The sequence below is a fragment of the Gobio gobio genome, assembly GCF_949357685.1.
Source record: "Gobio gobio genome assembly, chromosome: 20".
NCBI lineage: Eukaryota > Metazoa > Chordata > Actinopteri > Cypriniformes > Gobionidae > Gobio > Gobio gobio.
In genome coordinates, this window is record NC_137113.1 from 1,980,717 (window position 1) to 1,995,716 (window position 15,000).

Below are 15,000 nucleotides of genomic sequence, written 5' to 3' on the forward strand. Positions count from 1 at the left end.
TAGTAATTCAATTTAGAAATATTTATGAATATTGATAACTAATTGATTGTAATTAAACAAATAGTAAATATTAAAAATATGAACAATTAATTATTTATTTTAATATAATTTATTTAGTTCAATTTTATATTAATTATTAATTAACTAAATTACTACTAAGTTAATTACTTAATAATTAATAATAATTCATTTTAGCATAATATAATGGCTATAAATGTATATGAAACTGCACTTTTTATTGCTTTATTGTTTTTTAAACTGCGGTAATCCACTGAATCATTTTCCACAAATATTATGGAGAGAGTGTTTGAACCCAGAGCATTCCTTCAAAATACTCATGACACACACACACACACACACACACACACACACACACACACGAGTCCCGTGTCACACACACATGTGCATTCTGACATATCATAAAGTGATATATAATCAGCATAATGCAGAGAACATGTATATGATGAATGAATCACTGAATCAGAGAATAATGACAGGTTTGGAATAACATGAGACCATAACTGAATGATATTAATATTCATGATGTCCTCAACTCATTGGTCGTCTCTGTTTACCTGGTCCAATCGCTGCAGATGGGGGGCGGAGTCTGTGAGGGGGAGGTGGAGAGATCGGCTGATTGCTCGGGGTTCAGCGAATCAAAAGGCGGCGCGGGCGGCTGAACACTGGGCGGAGTCGAAGAGCTCTTACGGGAAGACGAGGATCCTCTCCGAGAAACCCAGGAAGTGTCCATCACTCGCACTCCCATACTGCAACGGGGCAGACACACAGCCAATCAGAGCCCTCCAAACAACAGTGTGTCAGGAATGCACTACTGCTCAAAAGTTTGGGGTCAGTAAGATTTTTTAATACATTTAAATTCAGCAAAGATGCATTAACTTCATCAAAAGTATATATTATATATTAATTATAAAAAATATTATATATATATATATATATATATATATATATATATATATATATATATATATATATATATAAATTAATTAAATAAAAAATATAATTCATTCATTAATTTATATTAATAAATATTAATACACAAAATATTAGTAATTAGTTTTAGAAATATTTATTAATATCAATAATTAATTTAATCTAATTAAACAAATAGTAAATATTAAAAATATTAACTAATATATATATTATTACAATATTATGTAATATTATGTACACCCCTCAAACTGTAATATTATTATATTACATTACATTACATTATATATAATTATTAAAATATTATATATATTTTTTTATTAATAATTAATTAATTTATATTAATAAATATTAATACACATAATAATAAATAAACACAGTAATTCATTTTAGAAATATTTAGTAATATCAATAATTAATTTATGCAACTAAACAAATAGTAAATATAAAAAATATTAACTAAATTACTCAAGGTTGCATTCAATTAATCAAAAGTGACAATAAAGACATTATCATATTATATTATAATGATATATATGTATAAAAATTATATAAATTATTAAAATATTATATACATAAAATAAAAAATAAAATAAAAATATATATACTATGTATAAAAATTATATGAATTATTTCTTTGCAATTAATAATTAATTAATTTATATTAAACATACACATACAAATAATAGTAATTAATTTGAGTATTTATTAAACATTTATTAATATCAATAATTAATTTAATTTAATTAAACAAATTGTAAATATAAAAAATATTAACTAAATTACTCAAGGATGCATTAAATTAATCAAAAGTGACAATAAAGACATTATATATTATAATGTGTATATAATATGTGTGTGTGTGTGTGTGTGTATAAAAATTATATTATTTAGTATTTTAGTTAATTTTAGTATTTATTAAATATTCATAAATATCAATCATTAATTTAATGTAATTAAACAAACAGTAAATATTAAACATATTAACTAAATTACTCAAGGATGCATTAAATTGATCAAAAGTGACAATAAACACATTTATAATGTTACAAAATATTCTATTTCTAATAAATGCTGTTCTTTTGAACTTTCTACTCATCAAAGAATCCTGAAAAATATAATGTATCAGTTTCCACAGAAATATGAACTGATAATAATCATAAATGTGTGTTGATCATGAATATGAGGATGATCAGTGAAGGGTCATGTGACTCTGAAGACTAGAGTAATGATGATAATCACAGGAATAAATGACACTAGAGAACAGAAGATCTACACTGGAGTGTGTGTGTGTGTGTGTGTGTGTGTGTGTGTGTGTGTGTGTGTGTGTGTGTGTGTGTGTGTGTGTGTGTGTGTGTGTGTGTGTGTGTGTGTGTGTGTGTGTGTACACAGATGATCTACACTGGAGTGTGTGTGTGTGTGTGTGTGTGTGTGTGTGTGTGTGTGTGTGTGTGTACACAGATGATCTACACTGGAGTGTGTGTGTGTGTGTGTGTGTGTGTGTGTGTGTGTGTGTGTACACAGATGATCTACACTGGAGTGTGTGTGTGTGTGTGTGTGTGTACAGATGATCTACACTGGAGTGTGTGTGTGTGTGTGTGTGTGTGTGTGTGTGTGTACACAGATGATCTACACTGGAGTGTGTGTGTGTGTGTGTGTGTGTGTGTGTGTGTGTACACAGATGATCTACACTGGAGTGTGTGTGTGTGTGTGTGTGTGTACACAGCTGATCTACACTGGAGTGTGTGTGTGTGTGTGTGTGTGTGTACAGATGATCTACACTGGAGTGTGTGTGTGTGTGTGTGTGTGTGTGTACAGCTGATCTACACTGGAGTGTGTGTGTGTGTGTGTGTGTGTGTGTGTGTGTGTGTGTGTGTGTGTGTGTGTGTGTGTGTGTGTGTGTGTGTGTGTGTGTGTGTGTGTACAGCTGATCTACACTGGAGTGTGTGTGTCTGTGTGTGTGTGTGTGTGTGTGTACAGCTGATCTACACTGGAGTGTGTGTGTGTGTGTGTGTGTGTGTGTACAACTGATCTACACTGGAGTGTGTGTGTGTGTGTGTGTGTGTGTGTGTGTGTGTGTGTGTGTGTGTGTGTGTGTGTGTGTGTGTGTGTGTGTGTGAGTGTGTGTGTACAGCTGATCTACACTAGAGGAATATTCACTGATTACTGGAGTTATGATGAGATTCATGAGCAGGAGAGACTCTTTCAAACCAACCCCAAACTTTTGACCCTTAAAACAATGTAATATGCCATAATTCCTGTCACTCATAAAACACTGATGTTCTTTATCAGCTCCTCTCGAGCGGCCGGAAGAAACACAACAGAATCAGAGCGTTTGCAGGAAACCAGGACAGTTGAGACGCACAACAGGAAGAGACAGAAGCGCCACAGTACCTTTGAATCTTCCTAATGCTGCATTAGTGGAGTAAGAGCAGAAGCATGAGTGACTCGACCACTGAGGAGAGCACACACACACACACACACACACACACACACACACTGAACGGACCCGTCTTTCTTGTAGAACTCCAGCATCATGTTGTCTGTGGCGACGCTGAGGGGTCGCCTGCTCTGGTCCGGCTGCCTGCGATCTGATTGGTCGATGTCGGGGGACGGCATGGAGCTGTAGTTGGCGTTGTGATTGGTGTGGACGGGGCTGCCATAGTTACCCGTGACATTGAACTCGATCTCTGCGAACACAGAAGCATTTTCATCTCATAATTCAGATATACACCGATCAGGCATAACATTATGACTGTGTTGATCCCCTGGACTCCACTAGACCCCTGAAGGTGTGCTGTGGTATCTGGCACCAAGATGATAGCAGCAGATCCTTTAAGTCCTGTAAGTTGTGAGGTGGGGCCTCCATGGATCGGACTTGTTTGTTCAGCTCATCCCACAGATGCTCGATTGGATTGAGATCTGGGGAATTTGGACTCAAACTCGTTGTTGTGAGCCTTGGCCGCCCATGACCCTGTGGCCGGTTCTCCACTGGTCCTCCATGACCCTGTGGCCGGTTCTCCACTGGTCCTCCATGACCCTGTGGCCGGTTCTCCACTGGTCCTTCATGACCCTGTGGCCGGTTCTCCACTGGTCCTTCATGACCCTGTGGCCGGTTCTCCACTGGTCCTTCATGACCCTGTGGCCGGTTCTCCACTGGTCCTCCATGACCCTGTGGCCGGTTCTCCACTGGTCCTTCATGACCCTGTGGCCGGTTCTCCACTGGTCCTCCATGACCCTGTGGCCGGTTCTCCACTGGTCCTCCATGACCCTGTGGCCGGTTCTCCACTGGTCCTCCATGACCCTGTGGCCGGTTCTCCACTGGTCCTTCATGACCCTGTGGCCGGTTCTCCACTGGTCCTTCATGACCCTGTGGCCGGTTCTCCACTGGTCCTCCATGACCCTGTGGCCGGTTCTCCACTGGTCCTCCATGACCCTGTGGCCGGTTCTCCACTGGTCCTCCATGACCCTGTGGCCGGTTCTCCACTGGTCCTCCATGACCCTGTGGCCGGTTCTCCACTGGTCCTCCATGACCCTGTGGCCGGTTCTCCACGACCCTGTGGCCGGTTCTCCACTGGTTCTCCACGACCCTGTGGCCGGTTCTCCACTGGTTCTCCACGACCCTGTGGCCGGTTCTCCACTGGTCCTCCATGACCCTGTGGCCGGTTCTCCACGACCCTGTGGCCGGTTCTCCACTGGTTCTCCACGACCCTGTGGCCGGTTCTCCACTGGTTCTCCACGACCCTGTGGCCGGTTCTCCACTGGTCCTCCATGACCCTGTGGCCGGTTCTCCACGACCCTGTGGCCGGTTCTCCACTGGTTCTCCACGACCCTGTGGCCGGTTCTCCACTGGTTCTCCACGACCCTGTGGCCGGTTCTCCACTGGTCCTCCATGACCCTGTGGCCGGTTCTCCACGACCCTGTGGCCGGTTCTCCACTGGTCCTCCATGACCCTGTGGCCGGTTCTCCACGACCCTGTGGCCGGTTCTCCACTGGTCCTCCATGACCCTGTGGCCGGTTCTCCACTGGTCCTCCATGACCCTGTGGCCGGTTCTCCACTGGTCCTTCATGACCCTGTGGCCGGTTCTCCACTGGTCCTTCATGACCCTGTGGCCGGTTCTCCACTGGTCCTTCATGACCCTGTGGCCGGTTCTCCACTGGTCCTCCATGACCCTGTGGCCGGTTCTCCATGACCCTGTGGCCGGTTCTCCACTGGTCCTCCATGACCCTGTGGCCGGTTCTCCACGACCCTGTGGCCGGTTCTCCACTGGTCCTCCATGACCCTGTGGCCGGTTCTCCACGACCCTGTGGCCGGTTCTCCACTGGTCCTCCATGACCCTGTGGCCGGTTCTCCACTGGTCCTCCATGACCCTGTGGCCGGTTCTCCACTGGTCCTTCATGACCCTGTGGCCGGTTCTCCACTGGTCCTTCATGACCCTGTGGCCGGTTCTCCACTGGTCCTTCATGACCCTGTGGCCGGTTCTCCACTGGTCCTCCATGACCCTGTGGCCGGTTCTCCACTGGTCCTCCATGACCCTGTGGCCGGTTCTCCACTGGTCCTCCATGACCCTGTGACCGGTTCTCCACTGGTCCTCCATGACCCTGTGGCCGGTTCTCCACTGGTCCTCCATGACCCTGTGGCCAGTTCTCCACGACCCTGTGGCCGGTTCTCCACTGGTCCTCCATGACCCTGTGGCCGGTTCTCCACTGGTCCTCCATGACCCTGTGGCCGGTTCTCCACTGGTCCTTCATGACCCTGTGGCCGGTTCTCCACTGGTTCTCCACGACCCTGTGGCCAGTTCTCCACTGGTCCTCCATGACCCTGTGGCCGGTTCTCCACGACCCTGTGGCCGGTTCTCCACTGGTCCTCCATGACCCTGTGGCCGGTTCTCCACTGGTCCTCCATGACCCTGTGGCCGGTTCTCCACTGGTCCTCCATGACCCTGTGGCCGGTTCTCCACTGGTCCTTCATGACCCTGTGGCCGGTTCTCCACTGGTCCTCCATGACCCTGTGGCCGGTTCTCCACTGGTCCTCCATGACCCTGTGGCCGGTTCTCCACTGGTCCTCCATGACCCTGTGGCCGGTTCTCCACGACCCTGTGGCCGGTTCTCCACTGGTTCTCCACGACCCTGTGGCCGGTTCTCCACTGGTTCTCCACGACCCTGTGGCCGGTTCTCCACTGGTCCTCCATGACCCTGTGGCCGGTTCTCCACGACCCTGTGGCCGGTTCTCCACTGGTCTTCATGACCCTGTGGCCGGTTCTCCACTGGTCCTCCATGACCCTGTGGCCGGTTCTCCACTGGTCCTCCATGACCCTGTGGCCGGTTCTCCACTGGTCCTCCATGACCCTGTGGCCGGTTCTCCACTGGTCCTCCATGACCCTGTGGCCAGTTCTCCACTGGTCCTTCATGACCCTGTGGCCGGTTCTCCACTGGTCCTCCATGACCCTGTGGCCGGTTCTCCACTGGTCCTCCATGACCCTGTGGCCGGTTCTCCACTGGTCCTCCATGACCCTGTGGCCGGTTCTCCACTGGTCCTCCATGACCCTGTGGCCGGTTCTCCACTGGTCCTCCATGACCCTGTGGCCGGTTCTCCACTGGTCCTCCATGACCCTGTGGCCGGTTCTCCACTGGTCCTTCATGACCCTGTGGCCGGTTCTCCACTGGTCCTCCATGACCCTGTGGCCGGTTCTCCACTGGTCCTCCAAGACCCTGTGGCCGGTTCTCCACTGGTCCTTCATGACCCTGTGGCCGGTTCTCCACTGGTCCTCCATGACCCTGTGGCCGGTTCTCCACTGGTCCTCCATGACCCTGTGGCCGGTTCTCCACTGGTCCTCCATGACCCTGTGGCTGGTTCTCCACTGGTCCTCCATGACCCTGTGGCCGGTTCTCCACTGGTCCTTCATGACCCTGTGGCCGGTTCTCCACTGGTCCTCCATGACCCTGTGGCCGGTTCTCCACTGGTCCTTCATGACCCTGTGGCCGGTTCTCCACTGGTCCTCCATGACCCTGTGGCCGGTTCTCCACTGGTCCTTCATGACCCTGTGGCCGGTTCTCCACTGGTCCTCCATGACCCTGTGGCCGGTTCTCCACTGGTCCTCCATGACCCTGTGGCCGGTTCTCCACTGGTCCTTCATGACCCTGTGGCCGGTTCTCCACTGGTCCTCCATGACCCTGTGGCCGGTTCTCCACTGGTCCTTCATGACCCTGTGGCCGGTTCTCCACTGGTTCTCCATGACCCTGTGGCCGGTTCTCCACTGGTCCTTCATGACCCTGTGGCCGGTTCTCCACTGGTTCTCCATGACCCTGTGGCCGGTTCTCCACTGGTCCTTCATGACCCTGTGGCCGGTTCTCCACTGGTCCTTCACTTTTGATAGAGACTGACCACTGTAGACCGGGAACACCCCACAAGATCTCCACAGTTTTGGAGATGCTCTGACCCAACACAATCTGGCCCTTGTCAAACTCGCTCAAATCCTTACGCTTGCCCATTTTTCCTGCTTCTAATGTGGCGTTCACACCGGACGCGATTCGCGCGAATAATTCGCGCTGATCGCGCGAAGGTGGACGCGTGTACATTTTGAGTTTACTCGCGCGAATCGCGCGTGACATTCACTGCACAACAGATGCGAATTCGCGTCATGGGCGGGGCTTCCGCCAGCAGCTCGTCTCGTTGAGAAATGGCTGACATGGGCTGTGTTTACATGTCTTTTTTTTTTCTACTGTTAATGTGTGACAAAACGTAGTTTTAAGACTTTTTCAGTCTATAATGTAGTTGTTTAAAGCTCAAATCTGTGGTTTATTTACATAAATAGTGCCTATTTGAACATTTTATCTGCCGTTGTCGGAGCTGTGAGCTCCAGCGGACAGCGCGCTCAGCGCACGTGAAAGCCGGCGAGGGCAACCTTTCCTCAGCCAGTCCTTCTGCCGTCTCCTGCTGGCTCTGATGTCTCTGTGGCGTCTCGAGCTATAATTCGTCTTGTAACGGCCGATCTTTGCTCTCATGGATCTATAATTTGTTCCCTGGCAAATCGTTTAGGCTGAGGGCAAAGATAAGTTTCATTACTTTATATTTTTAGGCTATAACTGTATGTTGCAGTTGTAACGTTAGCCTACTAGCACTGACTTTGTTTGCTTTATTTCATGTATAGCTTGTTATACATTACTTATACTTTTGTATTATTGATCATACATAAACTTGCATTTAACAAAAAGAGACTGGGTTGTGTTTCATGTCATTTAATGTTATCACAGTGATAATCATATTGTCTGAACCAGATATTAATATACAGATTTTCTCTTCATTGTTGTCACTACTAGAGCAAGCTCCTGATTGGTTAACGCGGCGCGAAATATCCGCCAAAGTTCAGATTTTTCAACTTGAGCGTTTCGCGCGATTCACGCGATTCGCGCGAATCGCGCGTTCAAAACGCTCAAGTCGCGTCCTTCTCGCCGCCTCAATCGCGCGAATCTCGCCGCCTCATTCGCGCGAATCGCGCCGCAGAATGCCATTTCGCGTCTCTGCATTGACTTAACATGTAAATCACTCGCGCGAATCGCGTCCGGTGTGAACGCACCATAACACATCAACTCTGAGGACGAAATGTTCACTTGCTGCCGAATATATCCCACCCACTAACAGGAGATCATCAGTGTTAGTCACCGGTCATAATGTTATGCCTGATCAGTGTATACAGTGATATTTAACGCTGTAATAACAAAGGAGCTTCATGGTCTTGTTATCTATTATAGCGCTCTGTGAATCTCACCTCCAGGGAAGAACCAATCAGCATGCTGGATGATGGGCTCAATGATCCCGACTATCTGCAGCGAGACTGTGGTCATCATCTCTGTGATGTTCCTGAGGGAAAACAGACGAGTGTGTAGAGAAGCTGAAGTGTGTGTGTAGAGAAGCTGAAGTGTGTGTAGAGATGCTGAAGTGTGTGTAGAGATACTGAAGTGTGTGTAGAGATGCTGAAGGTGTGTGTAGAGAAGCTGAAGTGTGTGTAGAGATGCTGAAGTGTGTAGAGATGCTGAAGTGTGTGTAGAGATGATGAAGTGTGTGTAGAGAAGCTGAAGTGTGTGTAGAGATGCTGAAGTGTGTAGAGATGCTGAAGTGTGTGTAGAGATGATGAAGTGTGTGTAGAGATGCTGAAGTGTGTGTGTAGAGATGCTGAAGTGTGTGTAGAGAAGCTGAAGTGTGTGTGTAGAGAAGCTGAAGTGTGTGTGTAGAGATGCTGAAGTGTGTGTAGAGATGCTGAAGTGTGTAGAGATGCTGAAGTGTGTGTAGAGATGATGAAGTGTGTGTAGAGATGCTGAAGGTGTGTGTAGAGATGCTGAAGTGTGTGTAGAGATGCTGAAGTGTGTGTAGAGAAGCTGAAGTGTGTAGAGAAGCTGAAGTGTGTGTAGAGATGCTGAAGTGTGTAGAGAAGCTGAAGTGTGTGTAGAGATGCTGAAGGTGTGTGTAGAGAAGCTGAAGTGTGTGTAGAGATGCTGAAGTGTGTAGAGATGCTGAAGTGTGTGTAGAGATGATGAAGTGTGTGTAGAGAAGCTGAAGTGTGTGTAGAGATGCTGAAGTGTGTAGAGATGCTGAAGTGTGTGTAGAGATGATGAAGTGTGTGTAGAGATGCTGAAGTGTGTGTGTAGAGATGCTGAAGTGTGTGTAGAGATGCTGAAGGTGTGTGTAGAGATGCTGAAGTGTGTGTAGAGATGCTGAAGGTGTGTGTAGAGATGCTGAAGTGTGTGTAGAGATGCTGAAGTGTGTGTAGAGATGCTGAAGTGTGTGTAGAGATGCTGAAGTGTGTAGAGATGCTGAAGTGTGTGTGTAGAGAAGCTGAAGTGTGTGTGTAGAGAAGCTGAAGTGTGTGTGTAGAGAAGCTGAAGTGTGTGTGTAGAGATGCTGAAGTGTGTGTAGAGATGCTGAAGTGTGTAGAGATGCTGAAGTGTGTGTAGAGATGATGAAGTGTGTGTAGAGATGCTGAAGGTGTGTGTAGAGATGCTGAAGTGTGTGTAGAGATGCTGAAGTGTGTGTAGAGATGCTGAAGTGTGTGTAGAGATGCTGAAGTGTGTGTAGAGATGCTGAAGGTGTGTGTAGAGATGCTGAAGGTGTGTGTAGAGAAGCTGAAGTGTGTGTAGAGATGCTGAAGGTGTGTGTAGAGAAGCTGAAGTGTGTGTAGAGATGCTGAAGGTGTGTGTAGAGATGCTGAAGTGTGTGTAGAGATGCTGAAGTGTGTGTAGAGATGCTGAAGGTGTGTGTAGAGAAGCTGAAGTGTGTGTAGAGATGCTGAAGTGTGTGTAGAGAAGCTGAAGTGTATGTAGAGATGCCGAAGTGTGTGTAGAGATGCTGAAGTGTGTGTAGAGATGCTGAAGGTGTGTGTAGAGATGCTGAAGTGTGTGTGTAGAGATGATGAAGTGTGTGTAGAGATGCTGAAGGTGTGTAGAGATGCTGAAGTGTGTGTAGAGATGCTGAAGGTGTGTGTAGAGAAGCTGAAGTGTGTGTGTAGAGATGCTGAAGTGTGTAGAGATGCTGAAGTGTGTAGAGATGCTGAAGGTGTGTGTAGAGAAGCTGAAGTGTGTGTGTAGAGAAGCTGAAGTGTGTGTGTAGAGATGCTGAAGTGTGTGTGTAGAGATGCTGAAGTGTGTAGAGATGCTGAAGGTGTGTGTAGAGAAGCTGAAGTGTGTGTGTAGAGAAGCTGAAGTGTGTGTGTAGAGAAGCTGAAGTGTGTGTGTAGAGATGCTGAAGTGTGTAGAGATGCTGAAGTGTGTGTGTAGAGATGCTGAAGTGTGTGTAGAGAAGCTGAAGTGTGTGTAGAGATGCTGAAGTGTGTGTAGAGAAGCTGAAGTGTGTAGAGATGCTGAAGTGTGTGTAGAGATGCTGAAGTGTGTGTAGAGATGCTGAAGTGTGTGTGTAGAGAAGCTGAAGTGTGTGTGTAGAGATGCTGAAGTGTGTGTAGAGATGCTGAAGTGTGTGTGTAGAGATGCTGAAGTGTGTGTAGAGAAGCTGAAGTGTGTGTAGAGATGCTGAAGTGTGTGTAGAGAAGCTGAAGTGTGTAGAGATGCTGAAGTGTGTGTAGAGATGCTGAAGTGTGTGTAGAGATGCTGAAGTGTGTGTGTAGAGATGATGAAGTGTGTAGAGATGCTGAAGTGTGTAGAGATGCTGAAGTGTGTGTAGAGATGCTGAAGTGTGTGTAGAGATGCTGAAGTGTGTAGAGATGCTGAAGTGTGTAGAGATGCTGAAGTGTGTGTAGAGATGCTGAAGTGTGTGTAGAGATGCTGAAGTGTGTGTGTAGAGATGCTGAAGTGTGTAGAGATGCTGAAGTGTGTAGAGATGCTGAAGTGTGTAGAGATGCTGAAGTGTGTGTGTAGAGATGCTGAAGTGTGTGTAGAGATGCTGAAGTGTGTGTAGAGAAGCTGAAGTGTGTGTGTAGAGATGCTGAAGTGTGTGTAGAGAAGCTGAAGTGTGTGTGTAGAGATGCTGAAGTGTGTGTAGAGATGCTGAAGGTATGTGTAGAGATGCTGAAGGTGTGTGTAGAGATGCTGAAGTGTGTGTAGAGATGCTGAAGTGTGTGTGTAGAGATGCTGAAGTGTGTGTAGAGATGCTGAAGGTGTGTGTAGAGATGCTGAAGTGTGTGTAGAGAAGCTGAAGTGTGTGTAGAGATGCTGAAGTGTGTAGAGATGCTGAAGTGTGTGTAGAGAAGCTGAAGTGTGTGTAGAGATGCTGAAGTGTGTAGAGATGCTGAAGTGTGTGTAGAGAAGCTGAAGTGTGTGTAGAGATGCTGAAGTGTGTGTAGAGATGCTGAAGGTGTGTGTAGAGATGCTGAAGTGTGTGTAGAGATTTTGAAGTGTGTGTGTAGAGATGCTGAAGTGTGTGTAGAGATGCTGAAGGTGTGTGTAGAGATGCTGAAGGTGTGTGTAGAAATGCTGAAGGTGTGTGTAGAGATGCTGAAGGTGTGTGTAGAGATGCTGAAGTGTGTGTAGAGATGCTGAAGGTGTGTGTAGAGATGCTGAAGGTGTGTGTAGAGATGCTGAAGTGTGTGTAGAGATGCTGAAGTGTGTGTGTAGAGATGCTGAAGTGTGTGTAGAGATGCTGAAGTGTGTGTAGAGATGCTGAAGGTGTGTGTAGAGATGCTGAAGTGTGTGTAGAGATGCTGAAGGTGTGTGTAGAGATGCTGAAGGTATGTGTAGAGATGCTGAAGTGTGTGTAGAGATGCTGAAGGTGTGTGTAGAGATGCTGAAGTGTGTAGAGATGCTGAAGTGTGTGTAGAGATGATGAAGTGTGTGTAGAGATGCTGAAGGTGTGTGTAGAGATGCTGAAGTGTGTAGAGATGCTGAAGGTGTGTGTAGAGAAGCTGAAGTGTGTGTAGAGATGCTGAAGTGTGTGTAGAGATGCTGAAGGTGTGTGTAGAGATGCTGAAGTGTGTGTAGAGATTTTGAAGTGTGTGTGTAGAGATGCTGAAGTGTGTGTAGAGATGCTGAAGGTGTGTGTAGAGATGCTGAAGGTGTGTGTAGAAATGCTGAAGGTGTGTGTAGAGATGCTGAAGGTGTGTGTAGAGATGCTGAAGTGTGTGTAGAGATGCTGAAGGTGTGTGTAGAGATGCTGAAGGTGTGTGTAGAGATGCTGAAGTGTGTGTAGAGATGCTGAAGTGTGTGTGTAGAGATGCTGAAGTGTGTGTAGAGATGCTGAAGTGTGTGTAGAGATGCTGAAGGTGTGTGTAGAGATGCTGAAGGTGTGTGTAGAGATGCTGAAGGTATGTGTAGAGATGCTGAAGTGTGTGTAGAGATGCTGAAGGTGTGTGTAGAGATGCTGAAGTGTGTAGAGATGCTGAAGTGTGTGTAGAGATGATGAAGTGTGTGTAGAGATGCTGAAGTGTGTAGAGATGCTGAAGTGTGTAGAGATGCTGAAGTGTGTAGAGATGCTGAAGTGTGTAGAGATGCTGAAGTGTGTGTAGAGATGATGAAGTGTGTAGAGATGCTGAAGTGTGTAGAGATGCTGAAGTGTGTAGAGATGCTGAAGTGTGTAGAGATGCTGAAGTGTGTACAGATTCTGAAGTGTGTACAGATGCTGAAGTGTGTAGAGATGCTGAAGTGTGTAGAGATGATGAAGTGTGTAGAGATGCTGAAGTGTGTAGAGATGATGAAGTGTGTAGAGATGCTGAAGTGTGTGTAGAGATGCTGAAGTGTGTAGAGATGCTGAAGTGTGTAGAGATGCTGAAGTGTGTGTAGAGATGCTGAAGTGTGTGTAGAGATGCTGAAGTGTGTAGAGATGCTGAAGTGTGTGTAGAGATGCTGAAGTGTGTGTAGAGATGCTGAAGTGTGTAGAGATGCTGAAGTGTGTGTAGAGATGCTGAAGTGTGTAGAGATGCTGAAGTGTGTGTAGAGATGCTGAAGGTGTGTGTAGAGATGCTGAAGTGTGTAGAGATGCTGAAGTGTGTGTAGAGATGATGAAGTGTGTGTAGAGATGCTGAAGGTGTGTGTAGAGATGCTGAAGTGTGTAGAGATGCTGAAGGTGTGTGTAGAGAAGCTGAAGTGTGTGTAGAGATGCTGAAGTGTGTGTAGAGATGCTGAAGGTGTGTGTAGAGATGCTGAAGTGTGTGTAGAGATTTTGAAGTGTGTGTGTAGAGATGCTGAAGTGTGTGTAGAGATGCTGAAGGTGTGTGTAGAGATGCTGAAGGTGTGTGTAGAAATGCTGAAGGTGTGTGTAGAGATGCTGAAGGTGTGTGTAGAGATGCTGAAGTGTGTGTAGAGATGCTGAAGGTGTGTGTAGAGATGCTGAAGGTGTGTGTAGAGATGCTGAAGTGTGTGTAGAGATGCTGAAGTGTGTGTGTAGAGATGCTGAAGTGTGTGTAGAGATGCTGAAGTGTGTGTAGAGATGCTGAAGGTGTGTGTAGAGATGCTGAAGGTGTGTGTAGAGATGCTGAAGGTATGTGTAGAGATGCTGAAGTGTGTGTAGAGATGCTGAAGGTGTGTGTAGAGATGCTGAAGTGTGTAGAGATGCTGAAGTGTGTGTAGAGATGATGAAGTGTGTGTAGAGATGCTGAAGTGTGTAGAGATGCTGAAGTGTGTAGAGATGCTGAAGTGTGTAGAGATGCTGAAGTGTGTAGAGATGCTGAAGTGTGTGTAGAGATGATGAAGTGTGTAGAGATGCTGAAGTGTGTAGAGATGCTGAAGTGTGTAGAGATGCTGAAGTGTGTAGAGATGCTGAAGTGTGTACAGATTCTGAAGTGTGTACAGATGCTGAAGTGTGTAGAGATGCTGAAGTGTGTAGAGATGATGAAGTGTGTAGAGATGCTGAAGTGTGTAGAGATGATGAAGTGTGTAGAGATGCTGAAGTGTGTGTAGAGATGCTGAAGTGTGTAGAGATGCTGAAGTGTGTAGAGATGCTGAAGTGTGTGTAGAGATGCTGAAGTGTGTGTAGAGATGCTGAAGTGTGTAGAGATGCTGAAGTGTGTGTAGAGATGCTGAAGTGTGTGTAGAGATGCTGAAGTGTGTAGAGATGCTGAAGTGTGTGTAGAGATGCTGAAGTGTGTAGAGATGCTGAAGTGTGTGTAGAGATGCTGAAGTGTGTAGAGATGATGAAGTGTGTAGAGATGCTGAAGTGTGTAGAGATGATGAAGTGTGTAGAGATGCTGAAGTGTGTGTAGAGATGCTGAAGTGTGTAGAGATGCTGAAGTGTGTAGAGATGCTGAAGTGTGTGTAGAGATGCTGAAGTGTGTGTAGAGATGCTGAAGTGTGTAGAGATGCTGAAGTGTGTGTAGAGATGCTGAAGTGTGTGTAGAGATGCTGAAGTGTGTAGAGATGCTGAAGTGTGTGTAGAGATGCTGAAGTGTGTGTAGAGATGCTGAAGTGTGTAGAGATGCTGAAGTGTGTAGAGATGCTGAAGTGTGTGTAGAGATGCTGAAGTGTGTGTAGAGATGCTGAAGTGTGTAGAGATGCTGAAGTGTGTGTAGAGATGCTGAAGTGTGTAGAGATGCTGAAGTGTGTAGAGATGCTGAAGGTGTGTGTAGAGATGCTGAAGTGTGTGTAGAGATGCTGAAGTGTGTGTACAGATGCTGA

General features: G+C 46.3%; 1 protein-coding gene across 1 annotated transcript in view; it reads right to left on the reverse strand.

The window, feature by feature from the left end:
* The window catches only part of arhgap44b (Rho GTPase activating protein 44b), a gene marked incomplete at both ends in the record, with an annotated part of 83,101 nt that overhangs the window by 13,010 nt on the left and 55,091 nt on the right, over positions 1–15,000 (reverse strand). The window contains 3 exons of the mRNA XM_079845523.1: positions 576–767; positions 3,458–3,638; positions 8,718–8,809. Coding sequence (XP_079701649.1) covers positions 576–767; positions 3,458–3,638; positions 8,718–8,809 — 465 coding nt within the window. The remainder of the gene's footprint in view (positions 1–575; positions 768–3,457; positions 3,639–8,717; positions 8,810–15,000) is intronic.